This window comes from Caloenas nicobarica, chromosome 3, assembly GCF_036013445.1.
Source record: "Caloenas nicobarica isolate bCalNic1 chromosome 3, bCalNic1.hap1, whole genome shotgun sequence".
In the NCBI taxonomy this organism is placed as follows: domain Eukaryota; kingdom Metazoa; phylum Chordata; class Aves; order Columbiformes; family Columbidae; genus Caloenas; species Caloenas nicobarica.
In genome coordinates, this window is record NC_088247.1 from 7,893,947 (window position 1) to 7,917,733 (window position 23,787).

A 23,787-nucleotide genomic window follows, 5' to 3' on the forward strand; every position below is an offset into this window, starting at 1 on the left:
GATGTAGTCACTCCAGACCATAATTCAGAGTCACAGAGGACAGAAGGCACCTCTGAGGACTCTCTAGGCCAGACCTCATGCTCATACCAGAATCAGCTAGAGCAGCAGGTTGCTTAGGGCTGTGTCCTTTCAAGTTTTGAACATATCTGAGGACTGAGACTCCACAACCTGACTGCGTAAACTGTTCCATTGATCCTGTTAATCATGTAAGAGTTGATTACAGTGATTACTTGTTAATATCTCTTCTAGGGGAATTAGGAAGATGAGTCTCCAAGACAGGAAACCTATTAAATACTAGGACAGCTACCTCTAAGGAGCATCCTTGAACAACGGTGCTTCCACAACAGGACTTGGAGTTACCCATCCAGTATCCTTCCTTGTAACCTGTGACCCTTGTTTTCATATATTTTTATTTTCCCCCATAATCAGCTAATTCCAAGGATCATAAGGACTTTTTGTAAGTAACAGAGATTTTTTTTTAAGTGCATATAAATCTAAGTCCATCTTCCTAAAATTGAAACAGATGAGCAGATCTCAAAGCAGACAGAGTAAAGGTGCCTTGGACAACTTCCACTGACTCTTACACTCTTCTGTGAAGAAAACTATTGGACTACAGCACATTTTCCAGTTTGAGCTCCACTTCAAACTTTTTCCTCACATACCTATTCCTGTGTTCCTATATTTCCTTACTTTTCATTTCAAGTGAGCATTTGTTATCTGAGTTTTGCATCCTCTTTTACACTTTGGAAGATATAAGCAGATTTTGGCCTCCAAGTCCCAGAATGCAAATAAGTTGATACAGATCAGAAATTCCTCACAGTGGCAAATGCCTACTCTTTAGAGCAGTGCACATTGCTATGGCTTCTTGCTTTTTGTTTTCTTCCAGTTTGCTTTCGCTTACAACATGGACCTCATATCCTGAGTTCCAAGGCTTCCTCCTCATCCATATGACCCTGCTACTAATGAGGACTTTCCATTCATCTGAGGATTTTAATAAATACATGTCAATCAACTCAGCATTCCTTTAGGCAGGATTGGGTGGAGGGAACATTTCCAGGACAGCAAAGATCCCCCGCATCCTCAAGTACAGCTCCACCACAAACACTTAGGCTTTGGGCTACCTGGTCATTCCCTCATTTCAGCAGCCAAGATCTAAAAAGGGTAGTCCGCTTTCATTCGGAGCATAAATAAGCGAGAATGTAGCAAATTCATACATTTGCACAGAAATACCTTTTAACATTATCTCAGTTCAATCTTCCCTTTGAGAAACTTTTTGTGAAGATGCTGTCACTTAACTTTTAAAAATTGAAGTTTGCTACCCTCAGTGGCATGGAGCACACCACTTCTGTGTAAGTTAATCTGAAAATCTGAATACAGCTCGGATGACAGTCCAGAGTCATATTAAATAAGCAGTTTGCCAACTTCAGAAGTACCCTGAAAACTCAAGAGTGCCAAGTTCCGGAGGTCTGAAAGTGTTTCAAGAAGAAAGAAGATTGTTCTTTGCAAACGACCTTGTCAGATTCCTTTAAAACTACTCTCCTGATGCACCCATCCAATTTGCAATGTTTAAAAGGCGCCTTTCCCCACTGTCGCTTTCATTAGTCTGAAGTCGTTGTCTTTTTATATCCTGCTCTGAAAAGGCTGGCAGTGTTGCAAATTAACTGCTACATTTCATTTCCAACGCAGAGTTCAGATGCACCTAGTTGCACTCTTTCTGATGGATAAACAGAGATATATGGTTACCTCTAAGGAAGAAAAAGGGAACAGTATCAAAATACATATGCTGGACCACAAAAGGAGAGTTAAACAAAACACTTGGGGGCCACAGACAAATTTAATTCTCATCCTGCTTCTTTCACTAAGGAATTTGGGCTGATTTTCTGAAGCAAGTGTGACTTACCGGCATTCTGCTGCCTGAGCCTCTGCCTCACCCTTTATTAGTCCTCCTTCCAAGGACCTGACCAACTGATGGCTAAATTTCAGTGAAATTTGTCAGAAATGTTGACACGACAAATGTAGTTAAGTCCCCTACATATTTCATAAGAACTGGTGGCCAGTTACAGAAAAGAGCCAAATCAGTGCCAAAGGTGATTGTAATTGTTGCTCTGTCCCACCAACCAACCAGCATGGATGTAATATCTGGCCAAAAAGCATGGATATAAATCAGGACTAGCTACATCACACGGTGCTGCGTAAGAGTCATGGTGAAAACCTTTGCTATTGTAATGAAAAGATGGAAGGAGTGCACTAAGGAAAAAATTACTTGAATATGCAAGGAAAAAGATTTCATTAGTACCACTGCCCATCGCATTCTTCTCTTCCAGTGATGGTGTAAATCTGAAGTAATGCTGCTTAAAGTTATTATTAAAATAGCCAAAAGGGGGAATTTAGTCTTATATCATTAAAACAGTCTTCTCTGAATGTTAAACTAATGGCAATGATAATTCTGTCACAGGGATATTAAGAGAATACCTGATTGATATTATTATATGTAATCCATGGGGTTGCCTAAAGCATAAAATATGGGAAAATGAGGCCTACTAGATTAAAAGCTAGTTCACTACTGTCCTAAATAATTAAACACACAGTATTCCCTCAATGACTTTGCTGGAGAAGAAGAAATGCAGCTGGGAGAAATACAGTTACCAAATCTCCCAGATTCATCATGGATGCTTTTGCAGTCCCATTTCCCAGAGACATGATTAGGTGACAACCTCCAGTGCTTTTTAAGTAGTCAGAAAAATAAGTGTGTAACAGAAAAGAGCCTGATACACAATTAGTATGATGAGAAGTCAAAAATATCAGGAGATACCTGTTTTAAAAATGTATAACTAATTTGAAAACCAAATGTAGGATTGATATTGAAAAAATATTGAAGAAACCCTCATGACTAGAAAGAGTTAATTACCATGCCTTTATTCCAGAGAAGACTTACTTTTTTCTCTGTTTTTTCCAAGAGATATTTATTTGAGGAGAGAAACTCATCTATATTTCCTGTCATGAATAGGTCCATATACAGGACCCTCTGCAGAAGTACTATATAAAATTACCTCCCTGTTCTGCCTACTGCTTTATGAGGTCTGGACGTATGGTTTAAACTGTGGATTCGATATATTAGAGACAAACTTTGCAGCATCTCGATTTGGTTTATAAGCATATTGTTTCTGGGACATGCTTTTCTTCTCATGGTTCTTCACCAGTATGCCAGAAAATCTTGAAATCTCTCATTTGGAGCTTGCAAACCTCTATCACAGCTGGACTGTGCCGGGCTACAAAGTTGGTGAAGGGTTTGGAAGGGAAGCTGTATGAGGAGCGGCTAAAGTCACCTGGTTTGTTCGGCCTGGAGAAGAGGAGACTGAGGGGAGAGCTCATGGCGGCCACAGCTTCCTCACAAGGGGAGCAGGAGGGGCAGGGCTGAGCTCTTCTCTCTGGTGACCAGTGACAGAACCCGAGGGAACGGCAGGAAGATGTGCCAGGGGAGGGTCAGGTTGGACATGAGGAAAAGGTTCTTCCCCCAGAGGGTGCTGGACACTGGAACAGGCTCCCCAGGGAGGTGTCCCGGCCCCAACCTGACAGTGTTCAAGAAGAGACTGGACAACGTCCTCAGACACACGGTGTGACCTGTGGGGTTGTCCTGTGCAGGGACAGGAGCTGGACTCGATGATCCTTGTGGGTCCTTCCAACTCAGGACATTCTATGATTTCATGATTTAGATGTATGGGTTTCATCAAACCTGAAACATCATCCACAATGCAGCCTCCACCACCAGCAGAGAAAGGCATCACAGGTGTCCACACCACCTAAGGACAGGCTGGATCTCCTGAAGTACATGAGGGCAAAGGCTCCCATTTCCTTCTGGCAACGTTATTGATTCACCTGTACCAGCACAGAAAGACTGTGGTGTATCCCTTCCTTGTCCTTCACTGAAAATTCAAGGCTTAAAAGGGGTTTTTTTAATCATAGAATCACAGAAAGGTTGGGGTTGGAAGGGACCTCTGGAGATAACCCAGTCCAACCCACCTGCTACAGCAGGTTCACCAGAGCAGATCACACAGGAATGTGTCCAGGTGGGTTTGAATGTCTCCAGAGAAGGAGACTCCACAACCTCTCTGGGCAGCCTGTTCCAGTTCTTGTCTTTTCCCTAGAACTTCACAGAAAACTTAAATGCCAATGGACAAAGGGTATCTGTAAAAGTCACAGCTCATACGATATATACGATTTAGGCACATTTCAGAATTTGTCTTTTTTAGTGGCTCATGTCTGGATACTGGAGACCTGATCCAGCAAAGGGAATCTTTCTACCTACATCAGCAGGGAGAAGCATCCTGGTCTTTGCTGGCTCCTTATTATGTCAGTCAGGGCTGACTGATGAGGTTTAGAAGAAAACTGGGATTTGGGTTTAGTTTGGTTTTGTTGTTGCTGGTTTTTTTTTAATTTTCCCAGGTCAGCAGCGGTTTCCTTCTCCGTGGGGGCAGGGGCTGACAATAATCTCTGCATTCGATGACAGCAAAATCACACGTTCCTCTTAATCCCGCTCCTGACAGCCAAGTGATTAGTGTGCTACAGAGATAGGGCTATTTGACAATGCCTGAAAATCTCTGTGCATCGACGGCTTAAAACAAAATTAATCGTTAGCATTAAAGTTTCTCTGACCCCAATTGCAGGCTGATGGATCTGTCCTCTGTTATTTATAGCATTCCTTTATTTACATCTTTCATCGCCCCAGCGTTTGCTGCCCGAAGTTTTATTGCCCTTATAAATTTCCACTCCCTGCACCACCTTAACAGTTTTGAAATAATACAGATAAGCAAGAGCAAGCTGATGAATGCAGGAGGTAAAAGGCTTATTCTGCTGCTGCGACGGCTGGGCCAGAAGGATGTGCTCATTTAACAGCCCTCGCTCCACAGCGCTGCTGTGGAAAGCCTGGCCCACCAAAAAGCAATGCAGAGAACAATACAGTGAACTTCTCCTGCCACCAATAAACCTGTCTTACGAAGCAGATTAATGCTTTTCTGAAAGGGTTGATAACTACTGAATTACCAATCTATCCCAGCACTAAAATCAATCACCAGCATTAAAGGCACCAGGAATACATTCAGGTCCCTCTATGCTCTTGTCTGAAATTCCCACAAAGTCTCTGTTCTTTCCATAGCCCTCCGCTCTTGCTTACAGCATTTTCCAAACTCTGCCTAGAGAAAGGAAGTCTTGAGGATGTGTGATGAGACCAGGCTTTTCATGCCGTGTTCACTGAATTTAACAGAAAAGGTGTAACCCTCAGCCCAGCTCAGCCAACAACAAAGCCCACACTAGGTTCAATATTGAAGGAATGGATTGTAGGGAAATTAAACAGCAAACGAGACATATTCACCGCAAGCCTAAGTGGTCCTTCCAAAATGTCCTTTCCACACATTTCAGCTAATCTGGTTGAAATCTTTTGAGCACACCTGACCAGTTCCTCAAGAGACATAAGGCAGCTTAACGTTCACCCACAACTGGAAACTGCCAAAATAGAGGATGAGTCTTCACAATTCTTTGATAGCTGGAAAAGCTCTGCTGCAAGTAATGGTATTCTGCTCTTTGTACAGGTTTAGAAGTACCACTGACAAAAAAAACCAAAAAAAACCCAAAAAAAACACATCCTCAGCAAAAGGTAAACGCTCCTGGGACACAGCAGGGCAGCTCCACCACTATACAATAGAGGGTGCAAACCTGAAGATGACATTATTATCAGAAGATGGTCTAATTGGAATTCATTTCTAATAGATTTTAAAATTCAGTTGCTTTCTAATTAAAATTGCTTAGGGCTGTTAAGAAAAATAAAGTTATCTGAGTAAGATTTTGGCAGATTTTGACATCAGGATGGGCTTTCCCATGTTTGAAAAAAAGTCATTGACAGCTCACAAGAATTAACTGGGCCTCTTAGATTAGAGTTAAATCTACGGTGGAAAGAATGACTGCCTGTTTTCTTCAAAACATGTGTCCAGGTCGATTCTCAGCACAAAAGTTTTCCCATAAATCCAAGCTACAGGTTCTGAACTAGAACAAAGTGACCTCCCCCACCCCCTTTCCTCCTCCTACCCCTAGACAAACTTTTGGCACTTCACCCTTTGCCAAAAAATGCAATTTTCCTCCCCAGATGCATTTCTCGGAACCTTGATGTGCCTTTCACAAATATTTTTTTGTATTGTTACAGACGGATTTGAGCTGCAATTGGAGCCCAGATCACTATTCAGGCTTGCTGAAACTTCAAAGGTTTTAGGTTTCGGTTTCTGAATAGAAGGGAGAGCAGCAAAGTTTGTATTTAGACTTTGTTACATTGCTGGGATGATTAACGCAAGGAGGCTTCACACTCACCAGCCTCTAATTATCACATCCAGCTGCTCCACACAACATTTTTAAATGAAATAAAAATAATAATAATTTTTAAAAAAACAAACCTGGATGGAGATTATCTCTCCCAGACCCCTTGAAGTCACAAACTTAAAGTAGCAACTATCCAATAGGAAAGAGGGAAAATATTGCTATAGCTTTACAGGAGAGTGCAGCTTAGGCTCTTCAGACCTGAGAAGGGGATGGTGGATCCAGGACAGAGCAGCAATGGCAGAGGAAGAGACAAGAGAAAGGCACAATGTGGGAAAGCCACATGAGCAGAGCGGGATCCCTCTCCTTTCTCGACAGAACTGCCAGCAAACGGCCACTCAGCACATCTCATCCTCAGTAAGCCCTTTGCAGAGAAAGGCAAGCATTTATGTCCCCATTTTGTTCAGGAGCTTTGACACTTTACAAAGAACAAAACCAAAAAAATAACCAAACAACCAAAAAGCCACTGTGGCCAAAGAGATGCTGTGTAGGGGCAGATCGATCCCTGCTCATACAATAACCCCAAGTGGCAACCGACCCCAGTAAAATCAGCTGCAATAGGATTTCTGGGGTGCAGAGAGGTGAAGGTATTTCTTCAGCATGACTTGGGTAGCCCCACAGATCCTGTTCCCAGCCAGGATTATGCCACACAGCCCCTCCGGAAAGTCTGGCACGCAGAGCAAATATTTCCTAGCTTACAATAACACACGATCTTACACGGTTTTCTGTCTCTGAAGTGAGGGGGATGGACAAACATCAAATTGTTTGAATAATCTTGGTGAATCCAGATTTCAGTTAGAGTGAATTAATGTTAGACCAATTAAATGGTATGTCAATTCCCTCTAATTATACATTCCTGCAGCCTACCCAGTAATTATACTTAATGGGTCTAAAACAAATCAGCATGTTACCTGAGAAATAATGGGATTTGTGTGCAACTTTTTAATGATTCTGAAAGGTACCCTGGAGATTGAAGTCCTCTGTGTGTTCAGGGGCTGATCCTAGGCTTCAGTGTGCTTTGAAGGTACATCTCAGGCTGCATTTGCCGCGAGAAATTAAATGTGACAGTTCTCTGGCACTGAGACCAACTGGCATGGGACTGCCCACAGCCATTCTCATCAACTTTCTTAGCTTCTAAAAGAGGGTGTCTGCATCCAAACTTTCCACTGGAAACCATCCCCATATTAGAAACTAAGGCCCACATTCTATGGGAAAAGAAAAGGAAGAAAAAGGGGAGACGAAGAGGGAGAGGGGAAGAAGAGAGAGAAGAGGAGAGAGAGAAGAGGAAGAGAGAGAAGAGGAAGAGAGGAGAAGAGGAGAAAAGGAGGAGAGGAGGAGAGAGAAGAATCTATACACTTTGATGAACCTTGGCCCTCAAATCACATAGCGGCAATAAATAAGTCTCACTTGCCCCAAAATGAAACAGAATAGAGCCTTCTTTTGATTATTTCTGATCTTCTTAAGCATTCTGTATCTTAAAAGTATCCACATACATAGTGTATTTATTTATTTACAGGCACAGAGAATCCTCAGGACTGCCGAACATCTGACATTTAAAAGCAGTCCCATGCTGAGTCCTGCACATGCAAGATGAGTATCCACTGGACCCCAGATCTACCCATTGGATCAGAAGGGACCACAGTTAGCACAAGACTTCCCTAAAGCACACAAGCCATTAAATTTCTCTCTGCTTCTAGTTAAGCAAGCACTCCACTGACATATTTATTTGAATTTCTAGAGGAGGTGAACCGCAACACTTCAGCACCAAACCTCTGCAGGAGCCTTCCCAGCTTCCAGCGAAACCAGTCTGAGAGCAGTTAGTACAGCAGAGATCGCTCCAATTGCCCTGCTCCCTGGAGCCCCACCATTTGGAAAACCTGGGACTGTTTCAGCATGATTTACTGTCCTCCATCTCCTTGAGATTCTGCTCATGAGAAACCAAAATAGCATCTTGCCTTGCAAGTGAACTCCATGCAGCCAGTGAGCATCGAAACCACTAGATTTCAAACACAATGTAATGTCAGAGAGGCATAACTGCAGTGACAGTGGCTGGAGGGAATGACTGTACCATCTAGTTATTCTTCAGCAAAGGTACAAGTAAATGCCACTAACTTCAGTTTTGCTTTCTTTCAAGGAAGTCTTTCTTTTTAGAGAACTACCTCTATTCAGAGGCCTTTTGAGGCTCCACTATGGCTCCGAGAGTGAGAGGGCCAGAGCATCCTTATTTTATGTTAAAGGTGTCCCGTCCAAACTCTGCAGGCCACTTTCCAAAGCACCTCTTGTACCTGTATACAGAAAAATTCACATTCATTCTGCCTCGGTAGGCACTCACTTTAGCAGCATGGTCACATCTGGCTCCCTCGATAGGCAAAGGAAGCAAATAGAAGCCTCTAGAAGAAAATTCAGACTTTAAATGTCTTCTTAATAAGTATTTCTGTCGTGTCTACTGTTAAGAAAGATGAATTCAGGAACAGAAACATAGCCCAAAAAATTGCATTTGTCTTTTGATAAAGTGATGGATCAAACCATGTGCCAGGCAGTGAGCTCTCGACAAGGGCTCTCTGGTGGTCCTTCAGTTACAATTATGTGTGCTCACTTTCTGGAGCGGATCAATACTCATATGACCAGAGCTTTTGGAGTCAACTCTTAAGCATGAAGGCCTTGCATTGGATTTACTTACAGCTCATAAGCCATACTCAAATACTCAATACTCAAAAAAGCCCACCAAAATTTCTCATGGTCCTGTATTTTGCATTCTGTGGATCCTCCTTCAATCCTGTCATTAACCTTCTCTGACATCAGGATGAAAAGCCTTACCAAACAGTTACCAGACTCACACAAGCACTAGATTCTGTTTTGGAGACTCATAATTAATGTCTTGAATCATCAAGGCCGTGTCCTGGTATGTCTGTGCCAGTCTAATCCTCACATACTTCAAACCTTGCTCTTAATCCAGCAGGTTCTGATTAAAAGTGTGCCCAGTGACTAAGAAAGAATAATTTCTGTCAGGTTACCCTGTTTCACCCTGCAAAATTGGAACTGCCTGAAAAATGTCTTGGGGAAATATTTTCAAGCAGTTTCCCCAGCTCTCTTTCAGGAAAATCGCCCAGCACACATGCAAACTCCTTTTCTAGCATATCTGTAATTAGCAAAGAATGCCAAGCCATAAATATTTATGCACAGATGGGATCCTGAAGTACCTCAGAAGTTCAGGACAGGCCTCAATAGTCAGATTTCTCAAGCGAGCTTTGATACAAATCCCACAGGTTTAGGAGGACTTGTCAGAACACCCTGCTAATCACCCCTCTCTCCAGGATGCATTTCTCACCCAACAAGGGATGTTACAATCATTTGTGAAAACCCTGCAGAAAGTGCAGGTGCTTCATTACCTACTTTTCATTTGAATTCCTCACAGATCTTGCCAGATCCCTTCAGTTCATTAGCACAGGTCTCTGCGTGCAAAAAGTCTTCTGTGCTGCTGACAGATTCAGAATGTTTCTGCTTTCGTTTCAAACCTTTTCTGAAACCAGGTGTTTTTCTTCCCTGTGCAAACTTTTTAACAGTTTCTTCCCCCAAAATTTTACTGAGGTGATGCTGGAACCATATTAGTTATGTCATCTAAAAACCTTGGGATTAGGCTGGTCTGAAATGCCATGTCCAGACTATTAATTCAAATAGAACCGTAGAAGCATAGAATCATTTTGGTGGGAAGAAACCCTTAAGTTCATCGATTCCAACCATAACCTACTCTGGCACTAAACCATGTCCCTAAGGACCTCATCTAAATGCCTTTTAAACCCCTCCAGGGATGGTAACTCTACTGCTTTCCTGGGCAGCCTGTTCTACTGCTTCACAACACTTTCTGTGAAGAATTTTTTCCCAATATCCAATCTAAACCTCTCCTGGTGCAACTTGAGGCCATTTCCTCTCACCCTGTCACTTGCTACTTGGGAGGAGAGACCAACCCCCTCCATGCTACAACCTCCTTTCAGGTAGTTGTAGACAGTGATAAGGTCTCCCCTCAGCCTCCTTTTCTCCAGGTCCTGTTCTACAGCTAAAATCTGTTGGCACAGTTTGGCCATCATCAAACCTTGTCCGTCTCCAAACCATGCGTCTGTTGCCAAAGCACTGATGGAGAACAGTGTCCAGGCTGTGCTAAATACCTCTGTGGGACCAGGAATTGGCCAAGAGGGTGCTGGTTGTCCTGGGGCAAAGCCACACCAGTCTCACTCTTCTGCAGCATGCATGATTTCACTCCCAGTACCCAGGCACCGGTCCCATTTAATTTAAACACAGCTAATGAGACCGTGCAAAACAGAGGTTAACATTTCCCAGCCTGATCTGGGGGCAATTAAAAGCTGGTGCATGGCATGGGTAGGTTAGCTTCCTGTGGCACCGTCTTCTGTGCCTGCCCTGGGCACCAGGTCTGGAGTCTTTGCCCATGCAAACATCTCCTGCTCCCTTGGAGGGGCAGGCGGGGAGGGGACAAGTCCCACTGGCCCAGTGGGACAGGAGGGTGGCTGCAGACAGGAGCAGGAGCAGCCCACCCACCGCTGACAGCGTGAGCTCAGCGTTGGCAAAGGCTTTCGCTGGCACCTGCAAAAACAATCTGCGAGTGGGGCTGCCAGCAAGGAGGATGGAGCTGGAGCGGCAGCATCCCAGCAAGGCAGCAAGAGAGGGGGAGAGGGGAAATGCTCCGCACCCAGGGGGTTGTGTTACACAGAAAATAAAGGCAGAAGGGAACAAAAAGTCCTAGAAGGCCTCTCTGGTGAGTATTAAGTATGAAAACGCTTTGGTCTCGCCAGAGCAGATTCAATAGTGAGACACTTACTTGGCCTGCACTTGTACCATACGATGAGGTATTTGCCGGTTCCAGGGCATGGATCGGTGCCGAACAGCCGGCTATTGACGAGAAACTGGCAGCTCCGCCTGTCCTGGCACTCGTCCAGCATCTTCTGCAGCCGGGGATGCACACAAGAAACAGAGAAACAAAAGCACTTCAGTATCTCCACCAAAAGGGAACATCAAATGGAGAACAGCAAGGCCATCCTTGCCTCCTTAGCCAGCCCTGGCACGAGGTGGGCAATGATGCTCCATGCAGTGGGTACCGCAGGAGCCATGGACTAGGAGAGGACTAGACCTTGCACTGTTTTAAGGAGCTTGATTTCTTCCCCTTGCATGCATGCAAAAGGAGGGATTTTCACTGGGATGGTCACAGAGATTTTGAAACTTTTGCATGCAATTTAATCATAATATAAGGCAGTACTGTCCTGGGAAAAGCAGCTTTGAGGACACGGATCAGCCTTGACAGTTAAAAGCCGAAACACAAACTCTGCCACCACCATTCTGCTTTAGATTTCTCTAGAGATGCACAATTTCAACTGCAGCTTTCAAGAGAGATCTCGTCTCGGTTATATAAAAGCTTTGGCAATTGTTGGTATTCCAATAATTGGTACTTTGTGGTGGGAACACTGCTATATAGCCAACTTAGTTTTTAGTAGGGCTCGCTCCTCTTCCCCCATGACTATCGTGTTCCTTTTAGCTAAACTCAGCAAGGGCCTGCGAGTCAGAGGGTTCTCCCACCAATGGCATTTTGGGTCCCATCCCCTTTTCTGCAATGCTTTTTCTCCAGCACTTGCTCCCCACTTTCCCATTCATAACACTCATAAAAACTCCATCTCAGAATCCACAGGGGCAAGACATTCTGTCTCCTGCTAGAAAATAGTTTCATTAAGGAAGATTAATGATTTCTTTTAACCCTATGATCCCCTAAAGCAGTAGTGGGGAGCAAGAACATTATTAAGTGGGGCAGTAATTAAGTTTTAAATTCAGCTGGATGGCTTAGATGGTATTTATGTACTCCTGTAGAGCCCCTAAAGTGCTAAAATTACCATAATGTTTGCCTGACACACATGAACCTGTCACAGAATTCTGAGACCACAGAGCGAGGTAATCCACCAGCCTCGCTAAGTCCTGCAATACAGAGCTGTGAATTTCAGTCACAGAAATTCCCCTAGACTCCCGCAGTCTCTTTTGTCTTCTCCCTGTTCCCTTTTCTTACACCCACCTCGATATTTGGGCTTTCCCACAATCTTATCCCTGTGCCATTTACATAAAGGCTGCTCCTTCTCTACCACGTGCCACCCAAAACAATTTTCTCTCTGCCTCAGTGACTCCTCTGTATTTTTGAGTTCTCCTTGAACAAAATAGATATTATCTTTAGCATTACAACTCGGAACGTCGCCCTCTGAACAACAGGAACAACAGCTGTTCCAGTTTCAAGTGCAATTTGAAACTGCCTCATTTGAGGTTGCTCATAACTTCCTAAAGCTTTCACCTTTTGGGCTGACACATGCAAGAATTCGTGCCTGCCTCAAGTCTGACCTTTATTTTAAAGTTCAAACCAAGACAATTCAGGCCTTTCCTAGTGACCAGAGAACATATGCTGTTGTTTTCCACTTACAAAGGTAATAAAATGCAGGCATCTCATTTCAAAATACAGGGCTTAGGCTGGAAAGGCTGGAAGGTGAACACTGAAGGAGGTGCCTGGGAGTGTTATCCCCAACTTGACCATCATGTTAAAATGCATAGAAACAGCATATTCTTCCCTCTAGGCTCATAAAGGTTGACTGCTTGCTCAGCATGTGAAATTTAATTTAATGCAACATCCAATGGGTTGCAAAGGAATTTAAGCAAGGCCTCTATGCAAGATACCTCTTTTGATCTCAGAAGGCAAAGAACAACTGGAACAACTCTAGAGTGCTTCACATACAGAGAGAAATCCTCTCCAAATCACTGCAGACCTGTTTGCTGGTACTTTGGAGCCACGGCTGTGTTTACACCCAAAAAGTGCTGAGAATACAGAGCAACGAAGCAGCACCCCACATGTTTTCTTTCCCACAAGGGAAGCTTTTTCCGCTCAAAGGCAGTAGATTTAGGTTTTTGGTCAACAAACCTGTTCATAGCACATGGGTGGGATTTTCAAAAACCTTCAGCATTGCATAATAGGTGACATTAAAACTGGTGGGAAAACCACCCTGGGTTTCACCAGAGACTGAGTTGGGCCAGCAAGAAACTTCTTTGAAAGCCTCAGCTTTGATGTCTAAGGAGCACTTGTTCATCTGTCCTTAGGCTCAGCACCAGGAATGAAGGCAATTACTTACCAACCTCAGAGAATGATGAACGAGGGCAGACCTCAGGTATTGCCACTTTGTCTTTCTCTGCCCTAACATTTGGCAGCTCTTGCTTACTCCATGTTTTCCACATAAGTGAAGTCTCCCAAGTTTACTTTCTTCAATATGCAAAGTAACACAGAGCCCTAATGAGAAGCTTGTACCTAAATTAAGGAGCAGGAGTCATCTATGCCATTGTGAGACCATAGAAAACGGGAAGTGTTCTTGAGGCTGAATATGCCCTTTACTAATTGCTTTTAGTGTTTAGCTACAGTTCCAACTTAATCTGATAACAGCCATAACTCTGAGAAGTTACTTCATGGGGAGAGAAAAATCAATATTTCCTTTTCATTCATGGAATTCCAATGTGCCTCCCCCTCAAGAGCAATGATTTGCCTGAAAATATAAAAAATCATTAAGATTTCTGATTTCCTGCAGACTGTTTCAGTAAAGTCTTAGGCATAATGACACATAGCCATAAAGAGTAAAATTTAAAAATATGTTCAATGCCCAGTGAAATACATCAGGAAACATGCAATGAAAATTAGCGATGGTCAGCTGTGCCATGTTCTTGATAAAAATAAAGAACAGAGATGTTACACCAGCCTAATGTTCACTTAACAACTTGTACCTACAATTTTTACCTATCCTTGCATACATGGATATCTTCTTCCCCACTGCTTTCATTGGTATGTGCTATGTACCTGCATCTTCTTAAACACACATGAGAAGATGACCCACCACAGGTACATTCCCCTGCAGGTCCAGTGCATCTGGTGTTCACAGGGGCCCTTACCAACCAAGACCTTGGCTTTCTGGTCTTACTTTCAATAATCACACCTCTAGTCCAAACCAGAGCTCTGGCAGATGTCAGATGTCGTTTCTGAAGCATTTGCACACGATCAGCTAGAATGACACCAGAAAGGCTGGGAGTTTACTTGGTAGCGTGGGAATGTTCTGAACTCACATGGCTTTGGCTCAATGGCTTGAAAAATTTAGGCAGTTCATTCTACGTTTGCCTTATTTTTCTGGATGTCACTGTCAGCTGCAAAGGTGGGAAAACACAGCCACGAAACCAAATAAAAAGAGGACCACAAACAATCTGAACTTGCACAGAGATAGACATGCAGAATCACCCCGAAATAGGATATATAATCAGCTGTTTATGTCATTGCTGCCTGACTAATGCAAAATAAAGTTGCGTTGGATTAGATTACATTACAAAGATCATTCCAACTGAAGAAGGTGGAGGAGGAATTCCTGCCTGGCATGAAAGGGGAGGGAAGACACATTAATTGCATTGTGCCATTTTATAATTGCGTTCCAGTGGTAAATCAAGCCTGAGGGCTGACAGCCAGTGCTTGGAAGGGAAGCTGTGGCTGTTTAAACCCATTCCATTCTCTGGTTCATGATTGAGCTAAGAAGCTGCAAGATTTAGAGGAGATAACAGAGCAAGAAATGTGAATTCAAGTAAAACAAACACTAATCTAACCCCTGTGATTTATGCCCTGGATTAATCTCACCGCAGTGACCCGGTTCTTAAAGCCAGGGCAGCCTCGAGCTCAGAACCATGTCTTTCCAGTGGGCATTGCAGATGAAACACATTTCTTGTGCTCATTTTGTTGTGCTCATTAGCTAAGTAATTGCTTGTGCCTATTGGATAACAACCTTTTAAATCTGGAACTGGATGTGAGCTCTACAAGAAGAGTGGCTGTCCTCAGCCATTCCCAAGGGTGTGCTCATTTTTATTGTGTCTCTTCAAATCACTGTTCAAGAAGCACTTCCCCTGCACACTTCAAATAAACAACAACTGAGCTTAACACCCAAGGCAATTAAACTTATCTCAGTTCTTAGTCCCTTGTAGCAGTTCATAGATTCAACACACTTAGGGTGAAATTTTGGACCCATAGAAGCTGATGGTGAAGCTCAATGGGAACTAGGATTTTGCCACAGGGCTGTTCTTCATACAGCCTCCATCATGAAAGGAACATAAGGCTGACTGCAGGGTATGTCAGTCAGGCATGAAATTACACAGAGGAACCCCACTAAATAATTGCCCAAATTGTATACTGCTGAGGAGAATAACTCAGCAAGCAAACTGCATGAATGGATCACAGCTGTGTGCAGTCAAATGAAAATGGGCAGAGATTTGTACTAAGAATTTTACGCAAGAAGATACCAGTGATTTTTTAAAAACATCTTTAAGCATTTTCAGGCTGAATTCAATCCAGATACAGCCATTATGATGAAGTTACACCAATGCTTATATTTGGTGCACCTCTATGAGTTCTGCAGTGAGAAGTAGTAAATATAACAAACAAGCCAGCACAAACTCTCCCTGTAAAGCCACACAGTACAATGCATTCATAATGGTTTCATGTCACATTTTATTGAATTTTGCTACTGTTTTATGTACCCTTGAGCGTAGATATTACTTTAAAACACACTGTAAACTCTAGTAATTTTAAGTTGCGGACTTATTTACAGGTCCTTTATCCAATTATCTGAAGATTGCATGCTCATCTCTATTCATTCACACAAATTACTGAAGCCCATGGAACAAGAGGGTTTTCCAAGGATCATCAATAGGGAAGGACGGGCTATATGAGGAAGTAAAATCCTTGTTGATGGTGACCTGCCTATGGCTACATCAAGCAATCTTCCCATTCTGCTCTGTTAGAAAGTGATTCGGCTTTGCCCAAATTACCACGTTCAATCTGTGCATCATAGGAAGAAGAGATCAAAGGCCCTGAGTCCTGACCACTGATCTATGGCAGGTTTTAGTATTCTATGAGCTATCTCTTGTCACTCTCCGATGGACCTTGCAATGCTCACAGCAGAGTCATAGAATCATAGAATGGTTTGGGTTGGAAGGGACCTTCAAGGGTCACCCAGTGCCACCCCTGCCATGAGCAGGGACATCTGCACCAGCTCAGGTTGCTCAGAGCCCCGTCCAGCCTGGCCTGGGATGTCTCCAGGGATGGGGCATCCACCACCTCTCTGGCCAACCTGGGCCGGTGTTTCACCACCCTCAGTGTAAAAAATTTCTTCCTTGTGTCTAGCCTGAATCTCTCCTCCTTTAGTTTAAAACCATCACCCCTTGTCCTATCATAACAGGCCTTGCGAAAAAGTCTGTCCCCATCTTTCTTACAGGCCCCTTTAAAGTAAAAAGACAGGGGCAGAGTCAGCAGGAAGAAACTCTGCCCACACGTTTGGTGACTCACATTAACACACCAGTCTGTGTAATAAAGAGCTGAAAACTGGGCACTCATTCCCTTTCACCAGCTCTGTTACAGGGCTGGTAAACGCCAGCAGGGCAGGCAGCGGTGGGCTGGGATGTTATAACATGACAGCAAGATTCACCAGAGCTTCTCTGGCAGAGCCTTGAAAGAGCCCAGAGACAGCGACTCACAAAGAGCGGGAACGTGCTCAGTGAAGGGAAGGACCTGATATAGGCTGCATTACAAATATTACCCAATTAAACATTACCGACATTTCCTAACAGTGGGAAACTTAACCTGTATGCGGGGGTCAACTTCAAAAGGAAAGGAAGTCTAAGCTGAAGAAATACAAAAGTATGCATAACTAAAAGTCATGGGATTAAAGAAAGGGAAAGTGTGAAACACAAAGTGGGGAAAAAAGATCATTGAGAGCAAACGATTACACTGTCAAGCAGGGTCTTAGAGTCAATGATGGAAGCCCCGTGACTTGGAAAGTTTAAATTTAGAGTAAACAAAGCATTAGGAGGCTTAGACCCAGGGGAGCAGTTCTGTCTCATCAGGGAGACAGGCTGCACTGGCCACCTCTGCCTCCAGCATCTCCTCTTCTGCAATACATAACCACACTGCTCTGACGAGCTACTGCAGCCAAGCCAAAGATTTCAAAGATATAGCAATTTAGAGATTATCTATGACCTCTGCATCAGGCGGTTCTTCTACTTGCAAATAATTAGCTGAGGGATCTGCTTGCCAGAGAGTTATATTTCAGCTGGTGCAAGATTCATGAACGAAGCTGCACTGGTTCTGTGATTTTTAAGAGCAACTTTGGCACGGCAGTCACCTCTTCTTGACCCTGAGCTTGCCGCTCACCATCCTCTGCAAAGTAATTAACATAGTCTGACAAACAGTTGCCTGAACTGCTTTTTAATTCACTGACATTTCTGAAACTGAAACTTTGTTCAAACTGTCTGTGAGCTGTGGAGATCTTATAATACACAAGATTACAAACGGTGGGTTCTCCTCCCAGTGGTATTGATGAGCCGTATTCATTCTTTCTATCATTTTTCTCTCTCTTTTCCCTTGACTGTCATAATCTTATAGGTGTTCAGTCATGGGAAAGGGGCTTTTCTCATTCCTGTTGAAGCCACTTAGGGCTGTTACATCAGTGGGACCATGCAACATCCTGCGACTGGGCATGGCAGTAGCCACTGTCCTTGGCCTACTAAGAAAGCCAGAGCAGTTGGATAATTTTCTTCTACTTTGTACTTTACTCTTCCACACAGTTAATCCAGAATATTTGGGGAAAATAAAATCCTTTTCAGAAACAGTAACACACACACCCCTACCTTCTAGCCCCATCATTTTGTGATCATTTGGGCCAGGCTTTGAGAGTCACGCAGCTACTGGAAAGTTTATCTCATCTTTCACCGAAGAGGTCAGCTGCCCTTTGCTTTCTATCACAAAAACCTTCCTGGTAGGGGCAAATAAAGAGGAGAAGGGCGGCTCAGGGAATCCTGTGGTTAGCATGCAAGGAATCCGCTCCCTTTTGTACCATGGCTGGAGCGACAGTGGGAGAGGCGGCAGCAAAGGTGTCTTGTATCTCGCTTAAAGGACAAAAGGAAATACCACATCAGCAGCACCAGTGATTCTTGTCACCAGCAACTGGTTGTCCCGGAGAGTGTTGAAAGAGACCCTGGCCACAGGCTGTGCCTACACTCCCTTCTCAAACTGGCTAATTTTTCTAACAAGATGCACAACTTTCCAGCACCATCTAAGCACAGCTAGTCTTGGGGAAACAGGTCACACAGTAAAACATTGCCCTCTGAAGTGCAGTTTCCTGCTGATTTCAGTACATGCATGTATGAAGAGAGAAGTTAGTTAGTCTACAATGTCTTTGATAAATATCTGGGAGCAGAAACACAACAGATAAGTGCCCCTTTAGGGCTTCTTATTATCCTTCTAAACAAGCTTTGCTCCAGGGCTTTCCGTTTTCCTTCTTAATAAGCTGTGGTTTTACTTTTCTGTCAATTTACCAAAATGAGAATATTGCAGGTAATCTGCTGTAAAGTGTAATCTAGTTTTCTGGTAATGAGCAAGAGTTGTAGGCCAATCATTAAACATTCTTCCATCCAGACCTTGAGCTGTTCATTGCTGAAAACAAGTGACATCTGAAATACTGATCCAGAAATGAGCAGCTGTGGAAAGCTTTATAAACAAGCCACTCCAAACCTCCTCCTCTTCAGCTAAGTAGCTTCCTTCAAATATACAGATGCCTCCACATATTTTTGCAGGCACAAGTTGTGTATTGTGAGTTTGGCTAGGAGTGACTAGGTTTTTTACGAAAGGGATTCACTTCCCATTAGGCAATGCAGAACACTTAACACTCCTATTTCTCCTTTGTCCTCTGTGCCAACATTCATGTGAATAAACATATGTTGCTGCTGTATCTTTTTGTCAGCTTCGTTATTTCACTAGAGGCCAGATCTCATGAGATGTCCCCATGGCAGGGAAATGCAAATCTGTGCAGTGGTGTGAGAGGTGAAAGAACCATGGCATAAGGGAGAGACTAAAGCAGATGAGGATGGTCCCTAGCAGGGTACAAGGTGTCTCCAGATTTTCCCATGTGTCCCCCAACTGTACAGCAATGTAATTTACCTTCTCCTCCATACTCTCACACTAAAAAAAATAAGACATTGTGTGGATTAAAAATGGGCTTGACCAACCCTATCTGGGTGATATGAGATTACAGAGCAAGAGAAAAACTCCACTATGAAAGCCCAATGCACCGACCTACCAAAAATCTTCAAGCTCTCAAAATTATTAGGTCACATGCTCAGACCAACTGCATCTGCACAATTGCTCTAAAAGAGTAAAGGTAGGTGGGAGTTACAGATCGTGGCAATGACACCAATGCATACAGGACTGTGTTAACACAGCTCTGCACCTTCAGGATCTGAGCTAACGTCTCTGTATGATCCTGTTCTGGTGATATAGACCTTCTAGTGGTCACACAACTCATCTCTCTGCACAAATTATGCAGCGTGGATAAACACTCTTTTACTTACTGCCCACCACTTTCAATGGTATGACTTCAACATGTCCGAGGTGGTGAAACACTGGCCCAGGTTGCCCAGAGAGGTGGTAGATGCCCCATCTCTGGAGACATTCAAGGTCAGTCTGGACAGGGCTCTGAGCAACCTAATCTAGTTGTCCTAGATGTCTAGATGTCCGTGCTCATTGCAGAGGGGTTGGACTAGATGACCTTCGAAGGTCCCTTCCAACCCAAAATATTCTATGATTCTATGATAAATGACCATTAACATTAAATTATTTACTTCTTCGGATGAAAGATGAATAGGCTTTGGTCCTAGCAGCTATTCTTCCTGACCTACAAGCAAGAAAAGAGATGGTTCAGAAACCATAAAGCTCCTTTTCACAGACCTTCTCTGCCAAGGCGCGACAGTTTGCACTGCATGGGTCTCTTTTACCAGAGCCACCAAAGCTCCAGATCTTCCCCTCCTCTCTCCCTCATCCAGCCCCTCCTGGCTGGGATGAGAACACTGCTCTCTCTTACTTCCCAGTTCGGAATACTCTCTGCAGGACAGCACAAGGAAAGTACAGAAGAGCCAAAGCCAGACCTGACTGTTAATTAAGAGCACTAGTGCCCCAAATTACCTGCTGTTACTAACGGATGAGTGAGAACTTTTTATGCTTCTGTCTCTGAAATATCTCAAAGATGTTTCATTAATACAGCACAAATCACTCCTTCCTTCCTGCCATATATTTCATGTGACTTGTGCTAACTCTGGGCTCCCCTGTTAAACTGAGTGTGGGGGAGGCAGTTGTTTAAAAAGCAAATAATATCTGGCTTTCAACACAACTTTATTTTGTTGCTCAAATCTCACCTTACTTGTGTGACTTGATATAAAATTTAACAAGAGACCAACCACATCAAAACCAAAATCCCAGTCTGCATGTCCAAATTCTTTATGCGTTTGGAAATCTCCCACTGAATCTGACATTACGGTGTTAGAATAACAGAAATGTGTAGTTTGGGGTCACTGCCTTAATGTCTCAGACGCGCCCTCCCAAGTGGTCTGCATTTCATTTCAAACAAAAACAAGAGACTAAAGCCAGGGATACTGGCAGCCAACTACATAAGACTGGATTAGTAGTGGTTGTCTCAGTGTAATCAACACTTTCTTTTCCCTTTTTAACACAGAAACAATGTCCGAACTGGACATTTACAGGGGAGGCAGCTTCTAACTGGGAATTAACTGTTACTCAAAGGCAGTGTTTGCAGGGATCAGTATTAATAGCTGCCCCTTATGCCCTCCCTTATGCTCCCATTCCTCTCTCTCCAGAGACACAGCAAATTATACAGTCATGGGTTTGATTAGACACCATGATTTTATATACTTAATTTTGATGGGTTTGGTTTGGCTGATTTTTTAAATTACTGACAATCAGAATACACACACAATTGGTCCCGCCTATAGCAGCCATACAGCTGAGTTTCAAAACCACAAAAACACATGAATTTTGTTGTCTACAGCTTTCCAGTTTTCCTATAGACATGCATTTCCTACTGGGGAGCTGCAGGCAGCTTGCCATTCAGCCTGTGGGGTTCCTGGCTTACCCTTCAGAGAGGCCTCACTCCCTCCAGGGTGGGGAAAAAAGACAAGATTCATCTCTGGCATTCGGACTCACCCTACCCTGGCCAAGCACGGAAAATTGAGGTATCAAAGTCAGATTTGGGGGCACCAAAGAAGCACTGTGGATCTTCTCCAAGGAGGCTCGGGAACTAGCCCAAGGTCCCTCAAGGAATTTGTGGCAGAACAGAGAGTGTCAGCTACTTCTCTAGCACATCTGCATCCCCAAAATGGGCGAATGGTCTCAATCATGTAACAAACTTACTGTTCAAGAGATCTGCTGCAAGACTGCCTACAGAGAACACAATTCTCACTCTGACAAACAGAGGAGCTGTAATTAAAGCACTGTAAGTGATGGAGGAAAGCTGATGGGTAGCAGCTCTGAGGACATTAGGAGCTAAGCCAAGCAGACAGGGATTTCTTCTAAACCCCTCTTGCACATAAAACCATGGCATGGCAAGCCAACATCTTCCCTGTTCTCAAGTTCTTCCAGGTGCTTTAAGTGGTCCATTTACCCACCAGGGATGAGGCTAAGCATGTAGCTATCAATCACACTGGTAAATGAAATATTTCAAGTAAATTTTGCAGTAAATCACCAAAAGAAAGAAGGAAAGGCTAGCCTCTGCCAAAGTCTTCAGTCCGTGTTCTCCCATCCTAAACAACATGACTGCTATTTGTCTGTCATGTTATGAACTTCTGTTATTCCACCTGGGAAAACCTTCCACTGATGAGGACCATGTCCTCCTATACTACAACTCAGTCATTTGTTGTGCAGTGTTATGAGTGCAACGGCAAATCTGTCAGCTTAACAGTTACACTATGGGCAGATACCAACAGTGCGCAGTTTCTTGAGAATTTACCACTGACATTTGGAAGCCAAAGCACTTGCATCAACTTTTAAAAAAATGCTGTACATTTCTCTTAAAAACCCTGGATGCAAGAAGTGGTGTGGGAAACTCTGGCCTTTAGCCAAATTATAAAATAAATTATTCGCTAGCCCTGTAGCTTCATGAATCTAGTTTTGCTATGATTTTTTTATTATGAGTTATTATTGATTCATAGCCGTAAGCATACTGGTTGCTTGAGATCTTTGCCCAGAAGTTTTCGCAGTCCCAAATCCTGCACTTGGAAAGACTTGTGCTTACTTCAACATCCAGAAGCAGAGCCCATTCATCTCAAAAACATCAGCCAACTCGTGTTTCTAATTTTAGTTGTTCCTACTGACAGCTGAGTAACACTGGCACCTTCCAAATAATCCTTTGGTTTGCTGACATCACATGTGCTCTTGGGAGGATACATATAGTCAACATCCCCTACACAAATGGACAGAGCTGATTAACTACTGATGCTTGAGAGGTTACAAGCTTAAATGATGTATGATCGCTTACAGTGGCCTAAGAGTCAAATGAGTCAGAAGAAGTAAAGCCAAGGATTCTCTCTGGGTTTCAAGTTACTGAAGTAAAAGCCTCTTGAGATAGGATCAGTTCTGAAGTAAAAAGAATGCCACGGCAACTTCTGAATATGTTGAAAAAGCTCACCATTGGGAAGGAAACTGTAAAAAAAATATAATCTTCAAACCCAGTCAAACATAATGTGGTCTTGCAATGTAATTCAGTTTCAGCCACATTCCTGAACTGTTATTGACTAGAGTTGTAGTAAAATTAAGAAATTAATCATCAAGATCTAATTCAGTCCTGTCTAAACTACAAAGATGAATTATGCATGAAGCTGTGTGAGATGTCAGTGCTCCCACACTGGGTAGCACTGCTTAATACAGGTCTGTGCAGCACCAGCACAGACAGATGGTGCCTGGCCAAGGAAAGATGAAGTCCAAAAATTAACAAATCCAGTTTAACATGTAATACCTGAAGGGAAGTGCCAACCGAACAGGCAACATCCTCTTTAATTAAAGTTGCATAGGAGTGGGGATAGCGAGAAGGACACATCTGATGACTTGGGACAATTCGACCGTAAAAAGAAGACTGGATGCTGATTGTGGTTTTGTGAGGACATCTCAGGGAGACATATTCTCCATCGCAGGCATGGTCAGTGTAATTCTTTAGTGCTTGTGATATGTAACCTGCAAAACACATGACAAAAACCATTATTAGTGAAAGGTGATTAATATTTAGGTGATCTACAGCAATGCAGTCTAACAAACACACTACTAACAAGCAGTGAGGGATACAGATTTTATTATCTCACACACATGCAATAGAGCAAGACAATGACATGGTGGATGGGAAGGCTTGCTGATTTGGCCTTTGGCCGTATTATATATCCTTAGAGAAAGGAATATTCAAATGCTTTAGGTAGTATAAAACAGTAATGAGATCCCACTCTCCTCATTCTTTGCTTCTCCTAGATGAACAGACCAGCTCCCCT

The 23,787-nt window shown here is 43.3% G+C and overlaps 1 protein-coding gene across 1 annotated transcript in view; it reads right to left on the minus strand.

Moving 5' to 3' along the window:
* Positions 1–23,787, minus strand: part of EVA1A (eva-1 homolog A, regulator of programmed cell death) — a 214,126-nt gene that overhangs the window by 131,381 nt on the left and 58,958 nt on the right. The window contains exons 2-3 of the mRNA XM_065632205.1: positions 23,268–23,482; positions 11,192–11,315 (exon numbers count right to left, since the gene is read on the minus strand). Of these exons, the coding sequence (XP_065488277.1) occupies positions 11,192–11,315; positions 23,268–23,482 (339 nt within the window). The remainder of the gene's footprint in view (positions 1–11,191; positions 11,316–23,267; positions 23,483–23,787) is intronic.